This window comes from Chelmon rostratus, chromosome 1, assembly GCF_017976325.1.
Source record: "Chelmon rostratus isolate fCheRos1 chromosome 1, fCheRos1.pri, whole genome shotgun sequence".
In the NCBI taxonomy this organism is placed as follows: domain Eukaryota; kingdom Metazoa; phylum Chordata; class Actinopteri; order Chaetodontiformes; family Chaetodontidae; genus Chelmon; species Chelmon rostratus.
The window spans coordinates 12,474,446-12,501,521 of NC_055658.1; the positions used below are offsets into that span (position 1 = coordinate 12,474,446).

The following is a 27,076-nucleotide window of genomic DNA, read 5'->3' on the forward strand; positions in this document are numbered from 1 at the left end:
AATGAATATTTGATGAATTGCGAGTATGAGTCAGCCATATGAATTGCTATAGGGAAGGGTTGCTTCTACATGCTTAAATAACTTCTGCAATTATGTCACATACAGGAGCACTTTTTACAAACGATGGGCTGTTGATGAAAAACTCTTAATCTGTTCTAACCATGAATCATTAGGAGGGCAGAGAAAAACACATATTAGCAGGCACAGGTTATGCTCAGCTTGTAACTCATCATCTATGCTAGTACTGCTTAATGTAAGAGTCTTATACTTGATACTTGTCCTGGACCCCGATTGTTCGTTGTTTATTTGCGATGGCGTCTCATTGAATCCCGACTCTGGCCCAGACAAACTACACATTATTTGAAAGCACAAAACCTTTTAATTGTATTTGTGGAAAACCCTTCTCAGATTCCCAAACAACGGCTGCCTATTTTGTATCACTTTCATGGAGACTGACTGCGACTTTCTGATGGTTCAGTCCTAAGAGTTAACTCTCAGAAGAGACCGGAAGCAGGACTTTCATCGAAAGGGTTCAATCAACCGTTTTATTTTGGGTATGCCATTTTCAGGCTTGCAGGCAATAAAAGCGGCGTTTGTTTAAATTCCACTGGTGAGTATTTTGTTTCTTTTCTTTTTTTTTCCAGTTTACACTCAGGGATAACTGTGTTTCTGACTGCTTACTGAGCTCCAGATTTGGATGATCAAAAAACATTTCAACAGATTTTTAGAAATATGAGATTTACATAAAAATGGGGTACATACTTTCTAATATACCCTAACCTTTCCATGTGGATGCTATCAATATTACTATTAACTAGGACCAATAACCTGACAATTTTAATATATGAAAGGTTTTATGAATGCTTCTCTGTTTCCTGGTGTATCTGCTATTGATCTGGACTGATATCTATTTGTTGTGGCATCTGTTTCATATAAGGATGCAATACTTCATTTATCTTTCTCTGTATTAACAAATACATGATCAACTTGTACCACCATTCATCCATCCAACCATTAACTGACGCAATGGGTTGTATTGGCATGGCTGTGTACTGCTGGCTGCCTGTTGCCTTTGGTTTTGGCTTCAGGCTGCATGCTTGGTTATTTTTTAATGGAAAACTCTGCTTTTTTTCTCACCCGCAGGGATGTGGAGCCACTCCAGCAAAATACCTGCAGCGATCCCTCGAGGGAACACAGCAGTCATTCATGTGCGAATCTGCAACAAATCAACAACTTTTATGTGAGCGTGTTGAGAAACAAATAAAGGGTAATCTTAATTATCAGGGGCCATTTCTGCAATGTGTTTCTGATTCCAGCGGTTCATTAAATTAGCTGCTTTTACTTTTGGTCACTGGATAGCCAACAGAGTTTTGATGTGGAGATTGGTGCTGGAGTGTTCAATAAATACACCCACTGTAAGATCGATTTATCACACACTACTAGATCCAACCTGAGCAAGTACATTTTAAATCAGTTAATAATATATGGGCTCTCTGGTGTCTTGCCCATTGTAGGGAATGTACATAGTTTAAAATACTAACAAGAATAACACTGACATAAAGCAAGTCTGTGCTTTCTTTCACTTTGTTCCTAATTTTACTGACATCATGTCATTGATCCAGGCACATTGCTGATTTTCTTTCAATATGATTAGTTTTTGAGGGATGGAGTGGGAGATCTACCTCAGTTAATCTAATGGCCATAAAATCTTTGAGAGTGGGAGTTCATAATGACTTCTCTTCCCATTCATTTGCCGTCGGGAGTATGGCTCTCAGACTTCAGTGGTGGAAAATCTTGGACTATTTCACACCACATATGCCAGACTGGCCCAAGTTGTTACTGGGCTCTGCATGACTGCTCTGGAGTCAATGGGAGGACCAGAGTGTCAAATTCAGAAGAGCAGAAATGGTCCAATCAAGCTGAGACTGTGTAAGAATTCATCCCGTGTGACCTTAAACTATCACTATCCCAATTATGTGAACTGGTAGGTCCATCGTCACGTTTGGTCTGGCATTCTCTTCAGGCTGGGGAAAAGGTGTAAAACACGGATGAATGTATCTAAACGTTTTCCAATAGACTGTCTCTTTAAAATATACTTTGAACTCCCTAAAACTTTGTCAATTTGACTTGATTATATGTTCCCAATGAGCATCAGCTTGTTACTGCAAACTTGTGGGGGGGTGGGGGGTGGTAGTGATTGCTGCTGCAACGGAAATTATGAACACAATGGAAAGAGGATTGCCATCGTGTGCCCACAAATACAAGTCTGCCCACTGATGAGCCTCAGCGATGAAAGTGGAAAAAATAACTTTCACCATCTGCCAGTGCAAACTGGAGGAAATAGTCTGCATACAAACATGATGCACTCACCAACAGAAAGCTTTCTGTGGGGTTCTCCACACCACTCGTGATGACAGGTGTTTTATGGTGTTTTATGGTGTTTTCTGAACTCTTCCTACAAGTCTGTGCATTGAAGACGACAAACCTCAAATGAAAATGTAACAAAGAAATTCGTCATTACTTTATGTTTTGCTTGTAAAAAACAAAAGCAAAGCAGAATGTGATCATTTGACACATTTCGAAAGTTGTGGAACGCTCCAAAAACACCTGTTTGGAACATTCCACAGGTAAACAGCTTGATTGGTGACAGGTGAGAGCATCATGACTGGGTATGAAAGGTGCATCCTGGAAAGACTCAGTCATTTAAAAGCAAGGATGGAGCGAGGGTCTGCACTCTGTGAACACATGATGCTATAAAGAATATTACTACATGAGCTCAGGAACACTTGTCAGCGAAGGCAGTTTGTTTGCCAATGATCGCAGTCTGTTTAATTAATGTTTTGCACAGCGTCCAAGTTGTTTGGAACCGTGGTTGTAATACTGATGACAAACATAACATTAAGTGTATAGAATAACACTTGATATTTAATGTTATCAATCAACAGATTCCCTTACACACTAAATTTTAGTTTTACAAGGTAGGTTTTCTGTGTCCAAGCCATATCACTGTTTATCACTGGGTAACACAATGAACATGGCCAGTACAGTAAGTTTATCCTGAAATAACAAAAACAACTCTGCGATTGCATCTTCGATCTGCGGAGTAGCTCCATGTCAGGGAGGCATCACTGCCTCAGCGAGTATGCTTGGAGACGCGGTTCCTTGTTTACATGCTTTGGTGGTTTGACAAGCTGAGAGGAAAACTACTCTGGCTCTGTTCAGCGAGGGAATGTGTCACCTAAACGCAACACTATGGCTCTTTGATGTGTGGTCTGTGCTGATGTCTCTTTTCTTTCTCTTTTTTTTTTTGTCTATCACAGCATGTAATTGCTGCTCAGCACCTGTGAAGATCCCATGAAGTGCCTCATCAAAAAAATCAGATGATGATGTAAAATAAAAATATGACAGCTAACATTTCAGTTTTTTGCATTTTAGTGATGATCATAATTACTGTGTTGTATTTCCTATTTTGGGCAGCATCATGATTCTACCTTTAGTGCTGCTGAAAGATCTGGCTTTGATTTATGGCCCTCATGAACGTGGGTTTCCTCCTGCTATCCAGAAACAACAGCTAATGGATTGGAGACTAAATATTGATTGGTGACTGGTGAATATGACAGTTAATCCATGCTAGCCTTACAGTGACCTGGTGACTTGTCAGGGAGTCTCCCTCTCTCCTTAATGCATGTTGTAAAAGGCTAACTATTGACTGAGGGGAGTGATTTAACCATTTCCTCAAGAGCGTCAAATGCCTCCAGAAAACATAAAATGACCATGATGATTTAGTAGTAGTAGTACAACACTTTTTTATTATTAGCTTATTGTACTTGTAATAAGATTGTGATGTAATCAGAGCGAGCACAATATAACTTCACCATTCTTTAGAAATACTCTGCATGTGAACAGCATATTCTGGTTTTCTTTGGCTTATGAATTCTTTGCAAAAGCCACAAAGGTCGCAGACTGAACCTGATGCAAAACAATACGTTGGAGCAATATGTGAGAGCATCACAGCTTGCTGTGCCGAAACAATAAAACTTGTTTTTGTGGCGATAGTAAACTAGGCCACAATTAACACAAAAAGCAAAGAAGCTTGAAAGGCATTTGCAGTTTCGCATAGTCAGACCTATCTCCACAGCGCTGTGTCAACGGGGAGAAAGGTCTGGCTGAACCCATTATCAGTCTTGTACAGGGGAAAAATGCTCTGGCTTGTTTGCATTTCTTTAAACCAATCACAGTCGTCTTCGGGTCACTGCACCAGCAGTGAAAGCCGGGGATGCAGCCGCGGTGCCCTTGCAAAACAGCGTTGGGGGGGGGTCAACAGACTAGATATTTCAGAAACTTGTCAAAGGTGGTGCGGCGTGCTTTGGCCAGGCGACACTAACTTTTTTGATATTAGCATAAGGAGTCGCCAAAGGCAGAAATAAGAAATAGAAACAGGGTCTTTACTGCCATCTTTACCTTTGGGGCCAGAGACTAAAACTCTCATAAAAGTCTTCTTTAAATGATCATGCGCATCACTTTGAAATGCACTGAGAAAACTTGGATTAAATTGTTTGGGAGGTGGGAAAATTTAGGCTTCATTCCACTTTCATTTCCTTCTTGACCATTTCATGAATTCTTAACATGGTTTATGATGCTATACAAACGTTATGTGGAAAGCTGAACGATTATTCAAAAAGTACAGATTATTTTGAAGCAGCCAGCACCCTAAAACTGCCCAGCAGAGACTAACTGGGGTAAGGCCATGGATTAATTTTTGTTCCAACACACCACTGAGCTCTCTGACCTTTCTTTGAGGTGCTCAGGCTCAAATACACAGTGGAATACAATCACATTATGTCTCTGCCAATGTGTTCCACAGTGCCGTGACGCATTGGTGTTTTAGCTTAAGCACCACAGTTCAAAATGTGTTGCAGATGTTACACATAATTCAACAATAAAACAAACAGAAAGGAAACAAAGTAGGAAAAACTCCATATCAGCTTGTTAACGCTGTTCCATCAGATGTGATGCAGAGTCAGTATCCCTCACAAGATACAAACTGCATTCTTCACCTTCGCTAAACTAACAACGCTTGTGTTCATGTTGAAGGAGGTGACGGTTTGCATAACAAGTGAAACAATTCTCACATGGAGCACTTCTGTCTAAATACGAACAGCTGCCAAAACCATTCTGATAAAAGTTTCCTGTAACCCCCCCCTCCCCCAAGTTTGCAGCTGCAAGAGGTGAATCATTTTCAACAGACTCACTAACTTGCCAACATATCTGTGTGTCTTAGGGGAGTCTCCAGAGGCATTCTCTCATGTGCTTGCAGCTGGACTGTGGCTCAATAACAGCATAAGCAAAAAATTCTTGACAGAGCTGTTTTCTTTTTTTCGCTTTTATTGGCTTTTGGCTACGTTTGGATTACTTCTGCTCATCTGAAGCCTTAAACACCATGTCTGCTGTTCTTTACATGTGAACTCTCATGTCTTTTTACATTAACACTTTCCTCTGTCGCTACAGCAGACACTGCTTTTGATGGCTTTTCGTTTTATCTTTTACTCATATTGCAAAGTGTTTGATCATGTTTCGGTAAAGGCAGGGACGCAGCTGTATCACGGGAAAGGGAGTTTGAAGCGTGTGACAATCGAGTCTGCAAATTGTATGTCACACAGTAATAAATGCATATAAAGGGAATCGTGCCACGAAATATGAAATGATGAAAGTTTAATTTTGGGAAAAACAGCTGTTTGCTTTCTTGCCAAGAGCTGCATGAGAAGTTTGATACCACTCTCATGGGTATATGGTAAACATGAAGCTGGAGCCAACAGCTGATTAGCTTAGCTTAGCATAAAGGCTGGAAATAGGAAGAACACAGATTACAAATTCAACCTGTGCACAGATTAAACAAAGAAGATAGAAAGTATTAATTAGTGAGCTTTAGAGCTGCGAGTGTCTTTAAACAGAGCCAGCCACTACGCCTTTAGCCTTTACGGTAAGCTAAGCTAACTGACTGCTAGCTGTAGTTTCATATTTACTGTACAGACTTGAGAGTTATCTCCTCAATTCACTTGAAAATGAGTACTAGTAAGCACAAGATTTCCTCAGGTACAGCATATGCGTTTTGAATGGGCTAAAACATGCAATAACATGCTTTCCAAAAATACAAAAAAACCAACATAAAACATAACAACATTCAGTGTGCATGTGAGCAGAGGCAATACAATTAAGCGATCAGCCGTGGCCACTCACATCATAGCATCGCAAAAATGATGTGATGCTTGTATATAAAGCGTGGCTGCGTCAGCATTCCTGCCACACTTACAGAAAATCTGCATCTTGTAGTTTCTGAACAGCCAGTAGCAATTAGAAAGAAAAGATATGGGTTCTCTTGATTATGCTGAGGATATGGAGATCACTTCCACTTGGCTAAGTGACTCACTTACTCATCCAGCCTTCAGCTCCCTGGCAGGCAGAAACCCACTAGCTATAGCTTGTTTGTTCCTGTCATGTCATGTCTGTTATTGAGACCATCATGCTTGGTACTCAGTCAGCCTGTGTGTGTGTGTGTGTATGTGTGTGTCCACAAAATGTCTCAGGTTTAATTTAAAGATGCAGTATGTTTGTGTCATACTTGCAGAATCTTACAGACCACTGAATAAGTAAAGCACATGGACGGATGTTGAGTGACACTGGTGAGTTTTTAGTTTGAAAGGTAAAGAATCCTACACATCTTTAAGTCTTCATAATCTCAGGCATCACAGAGAGTCCTTGCTGGAGGACAGAAAAAAACGTTGGCTTGAATTCTCACAAACTGGCGGGTTGTGGGGAGGTCCGGTTACACTGGGACACAATCTATGCAATTAAAAAGAAATGAGCAAATAAAATCAATGAGGATCGCTTACACTGTGGTGTCAAAGGACTCAACAGAGGACAACACAAGACTATATCTTAATTAGAAGAAAATAATGGGCACACAGGCCCAGTTGAGTGCACAATGCGGGAATACAGTGGTATTTACAAATCACTTCTCATTTAAGGCCAGACGGAGATCATTACATCAAACTGTAAATCTAATAAAATAGAACAGACAGTTCACTAACCCCTTAGTTACTGTTGCTATGCCTGTCAATCTTTCCATCCTTGGCCAGCACATACTGTAAAATGATAATCACAGTGCAATTGCCACTTGAAACTGTTCGTAATTTTTGAAACAATGGGTCCCTTATTCCAGACAAAAGTAGACAAAAGCAGGCTTTTCATTTTTAGCCTGTGATTGTCAATTTTGTCAGCTGGAATGACAGCAACAATTGATCAATTTTATCAACTGCAGCTAGTTAGCTAATTGGCCATGATTCCTTCCGTGTTTTCTGCATAGTAAAAATCATATAGCCATTTATCATATATATAGTTATCATGCTAAAAAATAAGCGTTGTTCTTGTACTGCATTGTAGAGGTCTTTAATCCGAGTATTTTAAGCATGATAAGAAAAATGACATCGGACTGTTTGGTTGCTTAGCTTACATACATTCATGTTTTCACTTTTACCATAATAAGAAACAATTGCTTTCAGGGTGAGAGAACTGTTAGAATTGAACTTGTAAGGGAGTTTGTTGATTATTTAAAGATGAAATATCAAAAGTGTTACTCTATAAATGTTCTCTTTATCTTATGTTTTCAATCAATCTATCAATATTACAACCTCAATTCCAAAACAACACAATGCAAAAAAACTTTTTTCAAACAGTTTCAAGAAGTGTTCCTGAGCTCATGTAGTAACATCCTTCATACAACCATGTGGTCACAAAGTGGTGAACCTCGCTCCATCCTCGCTTGTGAACGACTGAGTCTTTCCAGGATGCTCCTTTCATACCCAATCATGATACTATCACCTGTTACCAATCAACCTGTTTACCTGTGGAATGATCCAAACAGGTGTTTTTGGAGCGTTCCACAACTTTCCCAGTCTGTTGTTGCTCCTATCCCAATTTGTCTGAAACAGGTTGCTGCATCAAATCCAGAACAAGCGTAAATTTACAAAGAACAATGAAGCTGATGAGGTAAAACATTAAACACATTTTCTTTGTACTGTTTTCATTTGACAATATGTCAAAACAGATTAGCAAACTATCACATTCTGTTTTCTTTATGTTTCACACAGCGTTCAGACTTTTTTGGAATCGGGGTTGTAAACTGGTGAGTTTGGCATGCTAGTGATTGTAGGTTAGAGCAAGGCTGATAAAAGACACCACCCTTCAATCTCTTTAGATGCCAAGTATAATACTGACATCCATAGCCTGACAGGCCTGCCGAGCCCAGTTAGCGGTTGCAAAGCCATAATTGGACAATCGCTGTTTGAAGAAGAGGTTTATCAAACAGTCAATGAAAACCTGCCGCTACATTTTTAATGTGTAGCTGAAATTATGTTACACCGATGTCACTTGCCTGTCAAAAATGGCATTGATCACGGTGTAAGCGTGAAAAACTACAGCGGTGTGTGAATAACTGCGTCCTCTCTCTCACTCCCACTCCCAGGGTATTTTAACAAGGTGCTGACAAGAAAAATGATAATGATGTGTCTGTCATGATGCAGAGCTCTGTAAATTTGTCACAATGGCAGGTGACTGATGGTCTGGTATCCTCCATTGGCCAAACCATGAGTTCTTTCCCTGAACGTTCGAACGCACACACACATGCACACACGCACTTGAAAGTTAGGAAGCCTAAAATCACTCAGCGCAGGCACCAGCAGGTAAATCACCTCCTTCCTCAGGTGTATGCTCATTGTTCACTGACAGCTGTTTTCCATTTGCAGCGTGGAAGCCAAGAGGTCGCTACAGTAACCTTTACAAACTGTCAACTACTGTCCTGTGACGGCGACTTTGAAATGCATGACATGGATGCCGGAATCATCCCTCTTCTTCTGCATAGTGAGATGTGGGCTACATCCAAGGTCATTACTGTTTCAGTGTTACACAGATTTCAGGAATAAACACAGCGGTGGCACATCCTTTGTGCAGCGTGACACTGACATCCACACCGCTTGTGTTTATACGCGTATATTAAAATCATGAGTGGCTATCAATTTGTTAGAATGCCAAGAATTTACTTTCAGTCTCATGCATGTAAGTGTTCTTGATTTGTTTGGTGTTGCAGCGTGTCTCATAAATTCCTCTGCTTCTGTTAAGTGACTTTTTAATGGCTTGGTGCAGCATTTCGAGCACTTGAACGAAAGTTGACTTCACCGGCTTGACAGGACTACAACTAAAGCCACGCTCTGTTGTTATTGCTTTTATTCATCATCATCCTGGATTACAATCCATTTATTTTCTACTCCAAATACCCCCCCAAAAAAACCAAAAAACAAAAGGCAATATGTGATATTTTAACATCTGTTCTAATCTAGTATTAACAAGAAAAATAAATTAAAAACACGACACACCAAGAAACAAAGTGTGGCGTATATTAAAGAAGTGAACGCTTCCCTGAATACTATGTGGAAAAGAGTGCAGGATGCTTCAGCTAATTAGAGATCTACTGCATTACATTAAACAGCTCAACTACTGCAACACTTTCCTGTCCCTGTTCACGTTTTCAGCAGAGGCAACACGTCTCCTGCTTTATTTCATCACATGAAACGCATGTTTTCTGCGGCGAAATGGTGACGGATAACTCGTGATCTTCATTTTCCCAGACAAAACAGAAAATAAGGCTCGTGACGGGACTTTCATGTGTTGCTGTGAATCTGAATAATCAGGCTCCGTTTTATTGTTCCACACTTGCCAGAAATTGCTGTGTGCAGACATGTCAGCAGCAGTAGCTGGTGTCTCCACGCATTTTGTGTTTTGGGAATGAGGGAACATGCAAAGAACATTTCTATAAATGTTTAAAAGGAAGAAGGAAAACAACACAAGTTCATAGAGTGACGCAGCTGCGCTTCATGTTGTGTCTACTGAAAACTGGCTTTAAAGATTACATTTTTTTAACAACAGTTAACAGTTGTTTGTGGTATATTGCAGTGCTATACAGCCACTTAGCCAGAACCTGATTAGTTAGACTGCACTTTTATTATAATTTGTTTTTGTCTAAAGGACATATTTAAAATGCTTGATAATGTTAATGACAGCATGTTTTGATCTTGATGGTCTGTGGGACTCTTTAAGTCCCTAGAGGCTTACAAATGCTAAGATATTATTTTAACCATATTTCTCAGTTCTACTTTTTAACTGTTGTTGAGCTGGAAATGAGCCAAGAGCTTAATAGACACATAAACACACGCTGTCAGTCTGCTTGTACCATGAAAAGACTTACATCATCTGACACATTATGACACTGCCAATCATTATCAAGCAATTCAACTCAAAGTGAATGAAAATGTTTAGAAGCCAGCTTGTTAAATTGAGTCATTTTCAGAAGAAAATGCTCAGAAGTGTCTCCTTCCTGTTTTCCTCACTGTGATCACAGCTCATATTTCCATATAATAAAACCCAGTTCCCAAATAAATTGGAATGCTGCATAAAATGTACTGAATGCAATCATACTGTGTTTACTGACAGCAGTGTCATTAAGTGTTTCTGAGCCCATGTAGTAACATCCTTTATACAAGCATGTGGTCACAAAGTGGTGACCCTCGCTCCATCCTCACTTGCGACTGAGCCTTTCCAGGATGCTTCTTTCATACCCAATCATGATACTATCACCTGTTACCAATCAGCCTGTTTACCTGTGGAATGATCCAAACAGGTGTTTTTGGAGCGTTACACAACTTTCCCAGTCTTTTGTTGCTCCTGTCACAACTTCTTTGAAATGTGTTGCTGCATCAAATTCAGAATAAGCAGATATTTACAACGAAGCTGATGAGGTCAAACATTAAAAATATATTATTTATGTTTTACACAGTGTCCCAACATTTTTTTAAAGTAGTTGCATATACTGCATATACCAGTTTAAAATAAAAGGCCTCCTTTACAGCAGCGATTTTATATATCAGTCAGTATTAATGTATTGCACCTGTTCATTCTGATCAATGACATTTCAAAATGTCCACCATTAAAAATGGCTATAAATGTAACAGTCATGTCTGTAGGTCAGTATACACTGTACCTTATATGTAATTGAATGCAGCTTTGGTGTTTTTGTCATCCAGGTCAGGGTTATTCAAGGAAGGCTGAATCAAGGACAACTACACTCCTATAACCAAGTCCAGTTGCTCATGACTCAACCCTCCTTGGATGCTACAAAATTAGCCTGTAATTTCTAAAAATATGATGGGTTGTTAATAGAATTAATGTTGATAGGCTGGCGAGTTTCTTCACAATGGCGCTGGTACATTTGAACCTTGTTGAAGCATTTTGCTGGCCAAAAGTATGTGTTGTTTTCTTTATTTTAAATCAGGAAAGGGCCATCGAGAGCAAGCTCCCTTTCTCTCTCTCTCTCTCACACACACACACACACACAATACATGCATGTACAAAATACAAAATATATAGTACATATACAATAGAAACTAACAACACAACAGTCAGTCTAATTTTGCATGTTTCTGCTAATTGTCCAACTTTTAATAACTAACTGTACTTTCACAGCAAAGACAGACTTGAAAACATGTTAAAAGTCTCTTCTGATTTTGCATAAATGGACTACACGATTTGACAAGAGGTAAATATGGTGTCAGAATAGACAAAACAGCGAGTAGAACTTCAAATGCAAATCTTCGACTTCAACTCTGGCACCAACTAGCATGTTGCTAAAAATGAAGGAAATATACCCTTTGTTAATGTTCAGTAATTAACTACAGAGGTTTTGTTTTTATTGATTTACTGTATTGAAATAAATGCAACAACACATATGTAATGCTACATCTAAAATAAATCAGTCTACCTTGTTTTTTTCAGTGTTTCTTCAGGAATCTAAAAGAGATGTTCCAAAAAGTCTTTTTAATTTAGAGTTGTTGCACTAATGTTAGAATGAGGTCAACTCAACCTCGTCCATTAGAGCAAAAAAACATTATCTGGTTTTAATTCCACTCGTTATGGAGCAGAGCCGACTTGGCATCCTTCAGTTTTTATTTTTTTGGACTGCTGTTAATAAAAGCTGGGAACAAAAAATTTGTTTATTACATAAATGTCCTTGATTCAGCAGGATTTAGAGAGATTAGGGGCCATTTTCAGAACTCATCTCTCTTTTCCCTCCTTCTGTGCAAGTTTCAAAGTAAATAAAAAGCCTCGAGTCTCCTTTCTCCTTACCGATCAATGGTATCGATAGTGACATTTAAGCATGAACAAAGTCCACAGGTAAATGTCACTGAGGGCTCTTAAAAAACGGGAGGCTTTGTCTCTAATCTAACCTCCTCTAATAAGTGATGATTTGAAGGGATGACAATGACAGACTGTGTACGGGCTCAATCCATAAATTTCTATAATGCAAAGATGTGCTCCAGTGGTGAGAGCTGACCTGTGATACATTTAGAAGTTGTCTCTGAAAGGCAAATCAATATTTCTTGCGAGCTGCATAGTAAGCAAATCGAAGTTCTTTAGCAACAGATAATGAATACAAAATGTCAGCAGACATCAAGAAATGAGTCTTTCATGGTGAAAATAAACATCCCCTGGGTTCTACATTTCTAATTATAATACCCTCAACAACGCCGCCTTTCCAAACCAAAAAACAATGAGTGCACGAAAACTGGTTCAAAATTAAAAATCCACTTTTTCTACGCCTCCAGGGTGTTTTTGTCTAACCAGATTCATCACTCTGTTGCAACAACAGCTTTTCCCATTACTGTCAAGCCCAGCGTCCCTTTGCGGCAATAGATTTGCCTCTTCACAACTGAACAAGACACTAACTTTTTAACACATGTCATAAAGCTGCGAGACATCTCATTCCGTGCACAGGGGCCTGTGTTGATCTGAGACTTCAGACATGCCATCAGAGAGAACAAGCGGTACGTCATCTGATGGGTTTCTCAAACGACAGGCCTGTCACAAAACAGCCAAAAGCTTAGAAGTGCACTTCGCTTGACACACAGTCTTCAGGGATGCCTCTTTAAAAAAAAAAAAAAAAAAAAAAATCACCCTTTAAAAAAAAAAAAAAAATCTGTAAGTGTGGGTGGGAGGATGGGATTGGGGTACATAACAAATAAAGCATTGGCCTACAAAAGATCCAGAGGGAACACTCTATGTGCCTCCTTGGTATCCATTTAACAGGAGGGCTTACAGCAGCCAGCTACTTACAGCCGAACTGAAGTGCTACATTACTCACCAAGCTCAGCTGGAAACACTATAGAAATGTGTTTGCCTAGGATCTGCTCTCCTTTATCAATCCCAAACAGCAGGGACCAGAGCTTTAAGCGCTATGCCAAGGTTCCAGCAACAGCAAACAACATTTCATGACAGAAAAAAAGAAGGAATGGTTGCACAAATAAGATTTCAGTTTTGTCTCTGTAAATCCTTTAAAGCTGAATCTAACGCAGCACATCCCACTGAATTCCCACAGAGACTAGTCAAAGACGCTGCCTCGGAAAAGTAACATGCAGACTTGGAGTACTGTACAAGCTCAGGTGTGCATGCAGACAGACACTCAAACCGACAAAGATTACAAAGAGAAAATGTGAAAGAGGCGCGAGGGCACTCAATTTGAATAAAAATCTTTGTTTTACTTACCGATGAAGAGGTTCCACTCAGCGTCTAGGTCTGCCTGGTTCGCTAGACAGCCCCTCATAACGTTGTGACAGTAGTTGTGACAGGCTTTCAGCCCAGGCATGCCACGGCAGTAGGAACAGTACAGCATCTTGGTCAAGGCTCTGACACATGCTGGAACTACATTCACCTAAGAAAATAAAGAGATGTTCTCCTATTATGTCAAGTTAATTCAGTCTCATTAATTGTTTAATAACTCCTAAAAGGTAGAGAGGAGTTGAGGTAAAAAGAGTCATGTTTTACCACAATCACATTTTTAGATTTCTGCATGAGGTTTCCACAGAAATGGCTGCATACCACAGTCTGTGGTCATGAAGCATCAATAGTAAGGAATGCAATTCCCAATAGAAACTTCAGGGGGGGAAAAAGTCTGAGGCATTTCAACTTTTGACAAACATCCCCACACTACAGCACACGTCCGAAGCTTGAAATGTGAAAACCCACCAGATAAAGCCATATGACAAGACGAGGTTTACAACTCTGTCCATCTCGATTCCTTGTGAAGGCTGTGCCTTTTGTTGTTGGGCCATGTCATTGTACCGGCTTGAGTGGAAGCGACAGGATTCTCACATCTGCTTCCCCTCAGAGGTGGGGATGCAGAACGAAGAGTACATCTGATAATTGGCCTGTCAGCCTCTGTATTCATGCTTGACTTTAGATTTTGTCCAGTACACACTCTTGAGACTGCTGGTATGTGTGTGGGTGTGTGTGCGGGGAAGGTTGGCAGATCGGTCAGTGGTAGGGCCAATACAACCGGAGGCCATTTTCCAGGCCTGTCCCGAATGTCATTCTTTTACATTCAAAGCATCTCTTTAGTGAAATGAAACTTTGTCATATTTTATGACATCATCACCCCCCCCAAAAAATAAAAAATCCTTTTACAAAATCTTTAATTTGAATAAAGTGATTCATCAGATTGAATGAGTAAGAACTAAGATTGATTTTTTGCTATCGTGGTTACATAAATGCAATTTATGGTGCTGTTAAGATGCTGCTAGACCACCCTATTCATACACGTTCATGTCTTTATTCGTGTGTGCAAACAGGAGAGCAAGTGAAAATGCTGTTTTTAAAAGCCAACAAATGCCTTGAAGCTGAATATTTCATTGGAAATGATTGCTTCCATCTTTTTTCAATACATTTTGACATTGTTGGAAAATTGTATCACACAAGTCGCAAACAATCCTACGCAGCCGGCACTGGAATCTAATCCTACAAATAGTATAAAACTAATTAGTGCAGCACAATCTTTATCTGCAACTGTGCAGAAGTAGCAGGTTTAAACAGAATGACCATGCAACAACAAACCAAGCAAAAAAAAAAAAAAAAAAAAAAAGGGCTGTGTAGCTGTGTAGCATTTGAATGTTGATTTAGAATTATAATGTTAACTATATGAATAAAGTTTTGAAGCTTCATACTATTCACCACAGCCCTACCGTTTTCTATACTACAAGGGCTAAGCTGTGGCAGCAGAGCCAACCTACCCCATCACAGAAAAAATAATTGAAGAGGCAGTTTAGAAAAAAAAAGTAGTGTTCATGTTCATTCATCAGGGCAAAATTAATTTGCCAAATCTACAAGTCAGGTCAAGTCAAGGAAGTTGTATTTAGGTTTCAGTCCAAAATCATAAATCACAAATTTGCCTTGAAGGCTTTACAATCTGCACAGCCTCAGATACCCTCGACCCTCAGACTCTCAGTACAGATAAAAACTCTTTTAACCGAACAAAGGAGGAAACCTCGAGAAGGAGCAGCACAAAGGACAGAGACAAGCAATTACACTGAGTTTCAGTCTGAGAGAGACTCATTCTTTTCTGCGTTACTCATTTCGTGTTTCACCATTTTCATTGTTAGAATTATGAGCGTTAATTTAACTTTTGTTAAAATTAATACAGTCTAAAGAAAGAAAGAAAGAAAAAACATGCGACGAACATGCAGAAGCAGAGAACACAAAGCTCGGTGATATAAATACAACTGCGGATAACAGCGAGGTGGACCTGGAAAAGAAAAACAACATGAGTGTGCTTTTGTAGTTCCATGGCAACATCTGATGCTGTGCTACGACACCCAGCTTCAGTCTTCTACCCGGTTTGTTCTGAACACTGTATGCCTTTGATTTTACCGCTGCACTGACCAAACCACCTGTGTGTGCGCGCGTGTGTGTGAAGAGCGAAAATAAGGGAGAGGAAGAGAGAGCGACAGAGGGGGAAGACAGAGACGTATGCTATTAGTGTATTTGCCTTCACTTCTGCTTGGCAGCAGGCTACAAGGATCAAATGAAACATCTTTGACATTTGCAATCTGCCACAGACATCACGCAATGTCTTGTAAGGTGGCCATTAAACCAGGCTGCTCCTGTCACTTCCACCGCTGCACGTCATCCGCTGGTGTGTGTTCTAGCAAATTGTTTATATCAGCTGGGAGTGTGGTTAACATATGGAGATTTACAGTATCGCAAACAAGGTTAATTTGATTGAACACATTTCACTGCTGACATGCATGGAAACCATTTATGTGTCAGGCTTCAGCGACATCATGTCAGAAAAACAGGTAAAATAATCTGATGCGACTAATGAAACTTGGAACAGATTTTAAAATATTACTTTGGGATTCAATAAAACTAAATTAATTGTTCATAGGTGGCAATATTTGTGTGTGCCCGTGTGCACCTGCAGTATTTCTGTTCCTTGTGGGAAATGGTGTTGAACTAATAACAAAACGACAGTAACAAAATGTTAATTGAGTTTCTTCATTACTAAAGCCAACAGTCTTATGGGAAAAATGCAAATCGTTGTAGGTAACATTCTACTTTAACCCCCTGAACACCATAAGATGCTGCTGGGTTTGAAAGACCTGTTTTCTTTCTATTTCTATTTATCATAACCAGAAAGTGTAAAAATAGAAATTATCATTGGATTTTTACATTTCTGATGGTCACTGAACGGATCATCTGTCAGGAAAAATAACCAAATCTAAGCTTAAAACAGCAACATTTAAACAAAATTACTTTATTCTCGTGGACATGTCTTATTTCAAATTCAGTTTGCCTGAACCAGATCCTGCAAAACTACCTCAGCACAGCTGGGAAGCTGTGGCGACTGAGACCTGCAGCCACGTCACAAAAATTCTGTGAAACTTGGGCTGCACTGGAGGAGCCAGCAGCCACGACGAGAGGACAGATGCAGATTCTTTGTATGTTGAAGTATTAAACAAGGCCACGGTGAGCGAGGATGTGACAGAAAACTGCCTGGGGTTCAGAGAGCTGAGTGCCAGATTATAAGCAGTATATACACATTTAATAAATGGTCTATAACACAACATAATGGAGATGTATGCAGCTTTTAGGTGTTTATTAGTGTACAGTATTATCAACAATTATAACTTGTCCATATTTTTTATTATTACAGCTGTTTCACTACGTTGCTTTTCATTATCTGTTTATAGGCTACAGCCTCTGCTTTACAACTACAGCATAGTGTGTTATAAACCATTTATTACATGTTTATATATCGTTTATAAATGCTAAATTGGGATACTTAAAGTGCTGCCAAGCTATACATTTTAAAATAAATTCATATATTAATAATAATGCTGTCTGTGACCGCTATCAGTCTCCATGGGCCCCTCACTGTCATGAGACTTCATGTACAACAATAACGAGTGTTTAATTTCTAAATCTTCTAATTCACAGGCAGCGCCGCAGGATGCAGGAAAAAGAATAAGAAAAAAAGAAGTGCAAACAGACAAAGAACTGACTGTGGAGGAAGCCAAAGACGCTGCCAAAGACGCAGAGAAACACGAAGAAAACGGAGAGACAGATGCAGATGAAGCAGACGGGGAGAAAACCGGACAAGACACTAGCAGGCAAACAGAAGGAACAGGCAGGTGTTACTGCCACATTTGGACAGAGAAACAGAACCAAGTACATGCCAATCACAGCGTTTGCTTTGGAGAGAACTCTTTCTTCCCGAAGAAATTTTACTTGCAAATACATACTTTTTGCCTTCTGTAATGATGTATTTTCCTGAAGTACGTCATATTTTCTAAGAGGATTACAAAAGCGACCAATGCCAGATTAAGTTTTGCTCTATTGCTCATTAATTTACTGACTTAGTGTGCTTGTATAGTACTTAGCTGTGACCTTTAACCTTTCGATCTCAGTCTGGTCACTCTGCACTATTATCTCACATATGAATCCATGAGACTGCTGCATGCAGTTCACCAGTCTACTGTAACTGAAACAGGGACGAGACAGTTTTTAGATTGCACTTCCACTTCCACCTGCATCACCATGCATCTCCAGCAACCCCCCCCACCACCACCACCTCTCCCTCAACAATGACTCAAACCCCACAGATTTAATACAACGTTTTCCTATCAAGCTATTTGAATCATTTTATTTCACAGGGAAATTTGCATATAAATATATTTGCTGCGGTGACAGACGGAGGAGAGGGAGAGCTTGTGTCTTTTGTTTTCTCTGTTGGCTCAGCCCCACCCAATCACTGTACCTGGGCTAGGGCATTAAATCCAGTTTAAAGCGCAACCATAAAACAAAAACTAGTTGACAGGCTAACTTTGGAATATATTCACACAATAAATTCGCAGCTCCACTGCCATGGTATAAATGATAGCAGCATCACAGAGGAGCCCTAATAAAAACATAGCATACTGTGTCATCTACTCAACATCAGCAAACCATTGCAAATGTCATTTTGTACAATTTAACACCACCGTACTTTTTCTTTCAGCTTGTACAATAAAGTACAGTATTAATTCATGAGGATATGAAATCATTTTTTAAAAAGAACCGGGATTAATTTGTTTCTGTCAATTCAATTAAACTTGGCCCAGTTTCTAGACGGCCGAGTTAAGAGACATGGAGGGAGAGTTTTCTTAACGATAGACCTGTTCCAACCACACTCTTTACATTCAATGTGGCTTGTTAGTGGCAAGAAAAGAAATATTTTTTCTATTGCAAATAGGAAAGGCGTTTAAAGCTGCCCTTAAGCTTTGTGAGTGTTTGGAAGATTTGCATTAAAATGGCGCCTCCTAACACAATTATCTTGCAGGGATAATTTTTTTTTTAACATCATTGCAGTAAGTGTGCCCAGCAGTAGCTGGGTGCCCTGGATGAAGGGTAATCTGATAATCTTGTTAGCACTTCTTTACAGTTGAGTGGATGGAATATTTCACAGCAGGCTGAGGGTGGGACTGTGGAGCGAGATGCCTCAGATCCAGAGCGAGATTAAAACACTAATCTACTCATCTGATGTTTAAGTGCTATGATAACTCTGCATGGAGAGCATATGTTTGTGTGCCAGTCAGAGTGTGTTGCTGCTATGTTTTGCAGCAGGGGAGAAAGTATTCAGGTCCTCTGCTTTACTAAAAGAAAAAAATACTACAAAAATTCTCTGTTGCAAATAAAAGTTGTCACTTACATTGAGGCACTGAAATATTATGGGCAAAATGTGCTATAAGCATCAAAAGTACTCATAATGTAGAAAAAAATGACGATTATATATTTTATTATTGAATTACTATTAACTATGCTTTAACGTGTAATTATCTTTTTACTGTTGCAGTTGGTTGAGGTGGAGCTGATTGTATTATTTATCATTTTAGCTAGTTTATCCAGTACTTAAGAATCATATTTTATGAGCCTTTCATATATTTTGCATGAAAAGTGGAGTACAAGTATAATGAAGGGTGAAATGAAAAATACCCGAGTACCTCAAATTCGTATTTACTTCACTTTTGATAAAATTTTTCTGTAAATACCTCTGTACTTTTTCTTAACTACAACTCTAAATGTCAAGCTTTTACTTTTAGTTGCTTGTTAGCATGCATATTAGTAGCATATTGGGTCTTGATTAGTCAACATAAAGCACTTATTAATGTCTTATTATGGGGGTTAGGCTTATTAAAGGTTGGGGTTAGGTTGACTGTAATTCAACCTCCTAACTAACTATCAATAAGCAGTATTTAGGAGATTTTTGAGGAAAAACTCTTAGTTATAGAATATGGCCTTGCACATGATGGTATCAATAAGTGCTTTATAATGGGTAATACAGAGCCAATAAGATATATGCATGCTCATAAGCAACTAGTTAATGGTGAACACCTTAATATAAAGTGTTAGCGGTATTTTTACTCAAGTACAGTACCTGAGTGAATAAAATAGGTCACATTTAGCGTTTTGCGGAAAAATACTCCACTTACAAACGAGAGCAGGCTGAAGCATAAACAGCGCCCGACCCATTAGCCTGCTGCTTTAGAAGAGCAGCTCGAAGATGTGGCCAGCCATTCAGCCAGACTCCTGATGTGAGCATTAACTTAACTGAGGATTAAAAATGTAGGAATATAAATGCAATGAGCCTGAGCAATAATAAAGCAATCCATTCCTAATTTCAACCTATAAAGGCCACAGTTGGGAGCCACCTGAATTCAGTGTGAGCAATAAGACACATCTAAGATAACTAAAGCATTATCATAAAAAGACCAGTCTGAATATTAGAATGAGATAACTCTAAAATGGCACTCTTAGAAGGCGTCACCTTGCCGATCTGACAGGGCGTTGTCATGCACATATGGCGTGAACTCCCTTTAGGCGTAACAGAGTGGGAAGAGCACAGACGATGGAAATTGCTTTGTGCCATGAAGTAATGAAGTTGTGAGAAATGACAATGACTTTGCGAGCTACCAAGGCCAATCAAGGGGAACACTAGTGGGACGACGAGACTGTCGCCCAAAAATTGTCTCAATAGTTCTGTCATAATTATTGTGACAGCATGCGTTGCTTCGCACTGATTGGACATGGATGTAAGACTGCATTGCTGCCCCAGTGTCCCCACTCAATTCCACAGCCATTAGTGTCAATGGCAATATGAGTGATCTGTCACTGTGCAAATCAGACTGCCATCTGCTACCATGAGAAGCATGCGCCTGCTCGCCACCAAACGTCTGCACTTCAGGTCTTATTTCTTCTCGACCAAAGGACTATGCTAAAGGTGGGTGTGATAAAAATCTGAAAGTAATTCGTTAGATTAAAGAAAACTCTGAACATCAGCTGGAGTTTGAAGTACTGCATTTTGAATTATACTTATATACTTTTATATATACTTAATATGTACTTTCATATGGTATGTCTGCATTTGCTCTTTCTAGTAGTTCATGTTTAAAAAAGTAGAAAAAAAATACAAATACGGCTTATCACATACAGCAAGATGAACAGCAGAGCTCCTGTGGCTGTACTGAGCTAAAAGCTAAAGCTTCTTTTTCTGAAACTTGATAATATTGGATTTGTTCTCCATTACATTTAACTGACGGCTTCATTTGGTAGCTACAACAAAGTTTCACAGGTGAAAAGCTCGTAGAATTTGTAGGATTGTAGAAAGTCAGGAGTGTGCAGGAGTTAGACCAGAAACCTCTCACAGGTTCAGACATCAGTGTGATCCTCTCCAGCTTGAAGGCACAGTTATTCGTATTATTGGTGGCACAGACGGTATAAAAGTCGAGAGAGACTCCTCCTGCTGAGCAAGAAATATGTCAGATTTTTAAGGAAGAACATGTTCAAAAGAGGGCGAGACCAGGGCGGAACCAAAATAGATATCAGACATTCCCAAAGCAAAAACTCAGCTTACATTATTGCAATTTCTCAAGTATAAAAACAGATATTACAAACAGTTATTCTCTTATTAGATTCTCCGACTCACGCTGCCTATAATGCAATGAAAAAGGCAACAAATGGCAACCATTTTTGTGACGAATGTGCTCGACTGCAGTGCTTTGCATAAACTGTCCTCTCCACAAAAGTCTTGCTCCTTTAACCATGAAGGTGATCCGACCTTAACCGAATAGTTTTGGTTGCCTAAACATAGCCACATCTTAATCACAAGGGTGCCAGAGCTGAAAATGCTCATTTGGGTCCTCGTGGACGGTGTTGACAAATGCCATATTTTGTTGTTTGAGCATGTAAATTTGTTGACTTTGACACTGCAGTTCAATTCCAAATGTACATGTATAGAATTATTATTATACTATCTTGTGCGAACCTAAGAGGTGCAGAGTACGCTGTTGACTGAATACAATAGACGGCTGTGCAGATATTTTGAAAGCAGCACAGTTTCTCTTGGCGATGCACACTTTGCTAGAACAGCTTCACAAAAATCCGCACAAATAGACGGAGATGCACAAATATATTTGCTGTGGTAAACCGCAAAAACATGCCAATTCAAAAATACATTTAGTGACTGAGAGGGGAGTTAAGATAAGCAGCTGAGTAAACTTGAGATGAATATTAATCCTCCTGTACATACTGTCACAGACTGCGCAAAATATGACTGTATGCACTGAGGTTGTCACGATAATAAAACACGGTCTGTAGCGCTTTGTATGTTCACTAATCACGTCTCCTTTCTGCGCATCTCTGTGAACTTTAGAGTCTCCCACCAGCCGGCATGTTAAATGTAAGATGGAGCCAAAGACAATTCCAGAGAGGCTGCACTAAAATCAGTTGCTGTCAAATCAATGAATGTCTGAGACTGACAGCATAATCCATGTGTGAGCAGCTGTGCCTTCATGAAACAACACAGTGCTACTAGGCGGGGGCCCCTGCGACCCACACGAGTCAGCTCAAGTGTCTGTCTTTGGTGAGGCATGGGATCACCGGCTGATCCGCCCTGACGTGTACCATGTTATGTGGCATGTCTGGAGTAGCAGTAGGGACTGTTTCTTTAATTTACCCAGACAAGTGCAAACATGTTAAAAGCCAAGCCCACGCTCCTCGATGACTCGACCAGGAGCCACGCAGCATCTCTAGTGGGTACAAGACCTGCATAGACTATACTGTTATCCATCTGCCACGGTGCCTCCTGGATTAAAAGCACAGCACTCACCCTGCCTCCATCTGACTCAGAGGGTCTGCAGGCCGGCCCGAATGTCAGGGGCAAACAGGTCTCCTGCGGCTGCCAAGAAACCTCTGGACAAATGTCACAACATCGGTGCTGACAACCTTCTCTAAGTGCTTGTTAAATAAAGATGTGGTGCCGTACACTTTCAGTCAAGGTGCCAAAAAAAGTAGCCATAAGATGTGATCTGGCCTGGCACGGTCAACAGATGTGACATCTTTTCACTCATTGATGAATAAGACGTGTTTTCTAGAACATGTTAAAAATTCTGATTTCCCTCAGTGTTTGTCAATTTTCCATCTTTTTGTATTTTGCTCTGACTGTCCTCCCACTCAGTATCAGGCTGACTGACTCTGTATCTTTGAGAGTTTTTAGTATAAAATGGAGGGGCATATACAGCGGAGAGTATACAGTATATTTCTTTATTATCCTTTCATATCATGTCCTTGTATTTCAGACCACATGGTGTCTCTCATTTTTTCCAACATTCTGCAGTTCACCACAGATCAAAATCTTTTAATTAAAAAGGACATCTTTGGTGCAGCACATTTCCCGATGACGTGCCAACCTTTTTGAGCCAGTTGCCATCTGCCGTCACAGCACTGTGGCTGAGGCCTTATCCCCAGCAAGCTGTGGGAGCTGAGAGCCAGCGAGAGAGAGAGAGAGAGAGAGAGACAGAAAAAGAGAGACAGGCAGAGAGATTGTGAGTGAGTGAGAGACAAGTTTGTGTGGTGCATCTGTAGAAGTGGGCCTCAGCTGAGAAACACGGATGGACCATACTCTCTCATGGAGGAGGTCACTTAATCTGCCCCTGAGCAGAATCTGCTGTCAGATTGTTCTGGTTGTGCAACACATTCATCACAAATACATATACTACTATACAGCAGACTCATGTAGGTCACACAAAGGACACCGTAATACATTCTGCTTGATTAAATGAAGGCGTTTTGTCTTTGTGTCTCTTCAACCACCGCTCTCAGTGTCTCTTTAATTAGTGACAGACTTTGTACATACACAATAACTGCAGCCGGTTCCATCGGCATTGCTTTGCTTTGTCAGGGAGCTTGTGGGCAGATCATTGCATCACTTCAGTGTCAGAGCCGGTAAAGGTGGAGCTAATTTGAACTGCTTTCTGTAGTGCTGCAAGCTTTAGGATCAATATAGTCCTATTTCAAAGCATATTAATACATTCAAATGTTATCTGTAGATTATTTTTTGTCTTATTAATCTCAAAAGTGGTTTCTTATGTTCGCAATTAAAAGTAGAAAAGTAAAAAGTACAATATTGAGCTCTGAAATGCAGCCAAATAGAAGTGTAGAGTAGCCAAAACAGGAAATACTCCCAGAAATATAGTTAAAAATAGTCTTCAATATCTGCAAACCTATTGTGTGTTTTGTAACAATTTCATTTTGCTCAATTATGATTTAGGGCCAACTAAAAATCATTTTATTGATTAATATGCCAATTGTTTTTGTCTATTGAATAATAGTTTTTTTTCTATGAAATGTCAGAAATTGAAGAATGTAGAATTTAATTTGAGTCCTGCTCAGTCACGATGAAGGTCTGAGGACCGATGATGTTTTTTGTTTTTCCAATGAATCTGTCCATGAGACTTTCTGTCATGCACGAACATTGTAAACATCATAGACCAACAGTCCAAATCCCAAAAATATTCAGATTACAGTTGTATAAAACAGAGAAAATGATCAGATCTTCACACTGGAAAAGATGAAACCAGAGATTGTCGCTCATAAAATGACTGAAAAGATTAATCTATACTCAGAATGAAAAAGCAAGTGATTAATCAGAAACAGTTTAATTGACAGTTGCAACCAAAGTCACAGTTTTTTTTTTTGTACACTTACTGCACAAACAGTACACTACTATTAGCATATAGCACGTAGTATATAGTGAGTTAGAATAGAACTGAAACATAATAATAATTGTATTTGTGGTCACTTTGGAAATTTGTAAAATAAGTGTGAAAACATAAAGATGTGTAACATTATTCTAGTAAATATTAAGGTTGAATTCGATTAGATTTGGCTGTTTCGATCCAAAAAGCAGCACAAAAGCAGAGTGTTAGCCATCTGTTCATGCTTCCATCACTTTAGTCCCATTTATTGTTGTTAAAAAAATGCACTGACTCAAAATGACACTGTTGTCTGAGCCTGCACTATTGAGCGTTGAATGCACGTCAGTGTTTTGCCTTGACAGCGAGTGGGATACGCTCAAATATGGCAGTGAGTGCATGAAGTAGACAAGAAAAAGGACACCCAAGAAAAACTATGGAAACCACATGAAACAGATGCTGATATTTCTCACATGTCAGCGTAATCTGCCAGCGCATTAATCGAAGGTAAATGTTGTGTAAAGATTAGAAACTGCCTTGCAGCTCAATGGTAAATTATGTGACAGTTCGTGGTAGGAAATGAGTGTATAATGAGATCAACATGACAGTATAAGCCATCAGGAAAAACAAATCCCTCAGAACAAAATACCTTACTTCCTTCCATCATCACGACTAAATATGCACCATGGACTAGACCAGCTTCTCATGTGCATGCAGAGTGAGTGATAAGTGCTCTAAATGCCTGAACTTTAAACCCTTCAAAAGGTCCAAATCCCTGCAATCTTCTCTGAGCAGGTCTTAATGTGGTTGGACTGTGTTTTAAGTACCCCCAGGATAAAACTCTTAATGGTCATCATAAACTGTAATCCAGAGAGATTCTGCTCTTAATCCAGGATCGAGGTCCAGGAAACTGTTCAGTACAAGTCGAGCGCAATCCCATTTTATGGAGCGATATCTCCCCTGTTCTGACTTCACTGCGTACAGAGCTGTCTGTTAGCAGTAATTATGTACAGCTCATCGTCATTGGTGCATCATCCTGTGTTAAAGTAACATGGAAAATTGAACAGACAGATGGTTGAAGGCAGTTATTTCACACAAAAAAGGCGCGTTTTATCATTTTAAAAGCTCGGCTTTTGTGAATTTCACGACTGATTTGGTTATTTGAGTTAGAGCCCGGCTCCTCAGAGCCACTCACCAGGGGCCATGCACAATATGCAATACTTCACTTATAAATTGGACTTAAGACCTGTGGCAGAGACAAGATAATATTATAATGCTTCTCATAGCGCAGTAGGAATTTTCTCATTTTAACTTCCCCAGCTCCCAAAATTAGCAACAAAGTATTGCAGGTCTTAATGCACGGATTTACTTTTCCGACATATTCAGTCATGGTAGAGGAACAAGAGGAGGCTGTTGAGGTGCTTTATGTATGACTAATGAGATCAAATATCATTCAGTTAAATTGCCAAACTACATGATTTTGAGGGTGCTCAAAGATTGACAATGATTACATGACTGTCACTAATTTCAGACCCGAAATCTCAGAGGTGCAAAGGAACTAAATACATTCACTCTTGCACTGTACTTAAGAAGTATGATCATATGCTGCTTTATACTAATTCTTAATTACATGTGTCATAGCAACGCATCGTAACATGTGCAAGAGATGAAAATGTGTCTCGGAAGAGTTAGTAACACAGCAAACACATGTAGTGTAGTAAGAGGTACATCATTGCTTTTGGGGCAAATGTACCTCTTTTCATCTAACGCGCATGTCACCATGCATTGATATGATACAAACTGCCTAATAAGACAAAAAGTAGATAAAATTAGCAGCAGCCGAAGGTCACCAGTGATTTCTCAGTTTTAACTTTTCAGCCGACATGTACAAGAAACCCTCAAAGTGCTCAGAAATAAACAGAGATTTTAAAAATTCCTTGAGCATCCTCGAGACAAGAGCAACTACTAAATGGACTTTCTGGTGAGACTGTCCTGTCAAGTAGAGCAGCAACAATCAAATGCTGCTTGAGCATGAATGCATTAGGAATAATGACGCACTCTGAATTATATTACACACTGGACCGGGGCTGCAACTAACAATGATTTTCAATATCGATTAATCTGCTGATTAATTAAGCGATTAAATGTTTGGTCGGTAAAATGTCAGAGAGCTGTAAAGGTGCTAATTACAGATTTTTCAGAGTCTGAGGCGACTGCCTTCCCTCGTCTCAGACCAACAGTCCGGTATCCAAAGATATTTACTTTGAAATGACTGACAAGGGAAAAGCAGCAACTGATCAATAATCGATTAATAGCAGCTGTACATTGAACTCATGCATTCTGCATAATGAGTACTTTTACCTTTGATCAGTGCATCACTTGCTGTAAAGACTTTGGTTTTTACTTTACTTTTTAATACACATTTAAAGGCTGGACTTTTAGTTGAAATGGAGCATTTGTACGTCACATATTAGCACTGTTGCTAATAAGTTCCCCTCTGCTCACAAACGTGTTTCTTCTTCTTCTTGCTCCTCCACTTGAATATTTGAGCTCCACTGTGCAGAATGATGTATGTGCAGAGTCTGACACTAGGAGGCTGTTTTCACATTCATCTGCTGAAAGTGGAAACATTC

At 39.6% G+C, this 27,076-nt stretch overlaps 1 protein-coding gene across 1 annotated transcript in view; it reads right to left on the reverse strand.

Annotated features, from left to right (window-relative positions):
- Positions 1 to 27,076, reverse strand: part of gpc6a (glypican 6a) — a 133,294-nt gene that overhangs the window by 38,251 nt on the left and 67,967 nt on the right. Inside the window, exon 4 of the mRNA XM_041937762.1 lies at positions 13,648 to 13,813. Within this exon, the coding sequence (XP_041793696.1) occupies positions 13,648 to 13,813 (166 nt within the window). The remainder of the gene's footprint in view (positions 1 to 13,647; positions 13,814 to 27,076) is intronic.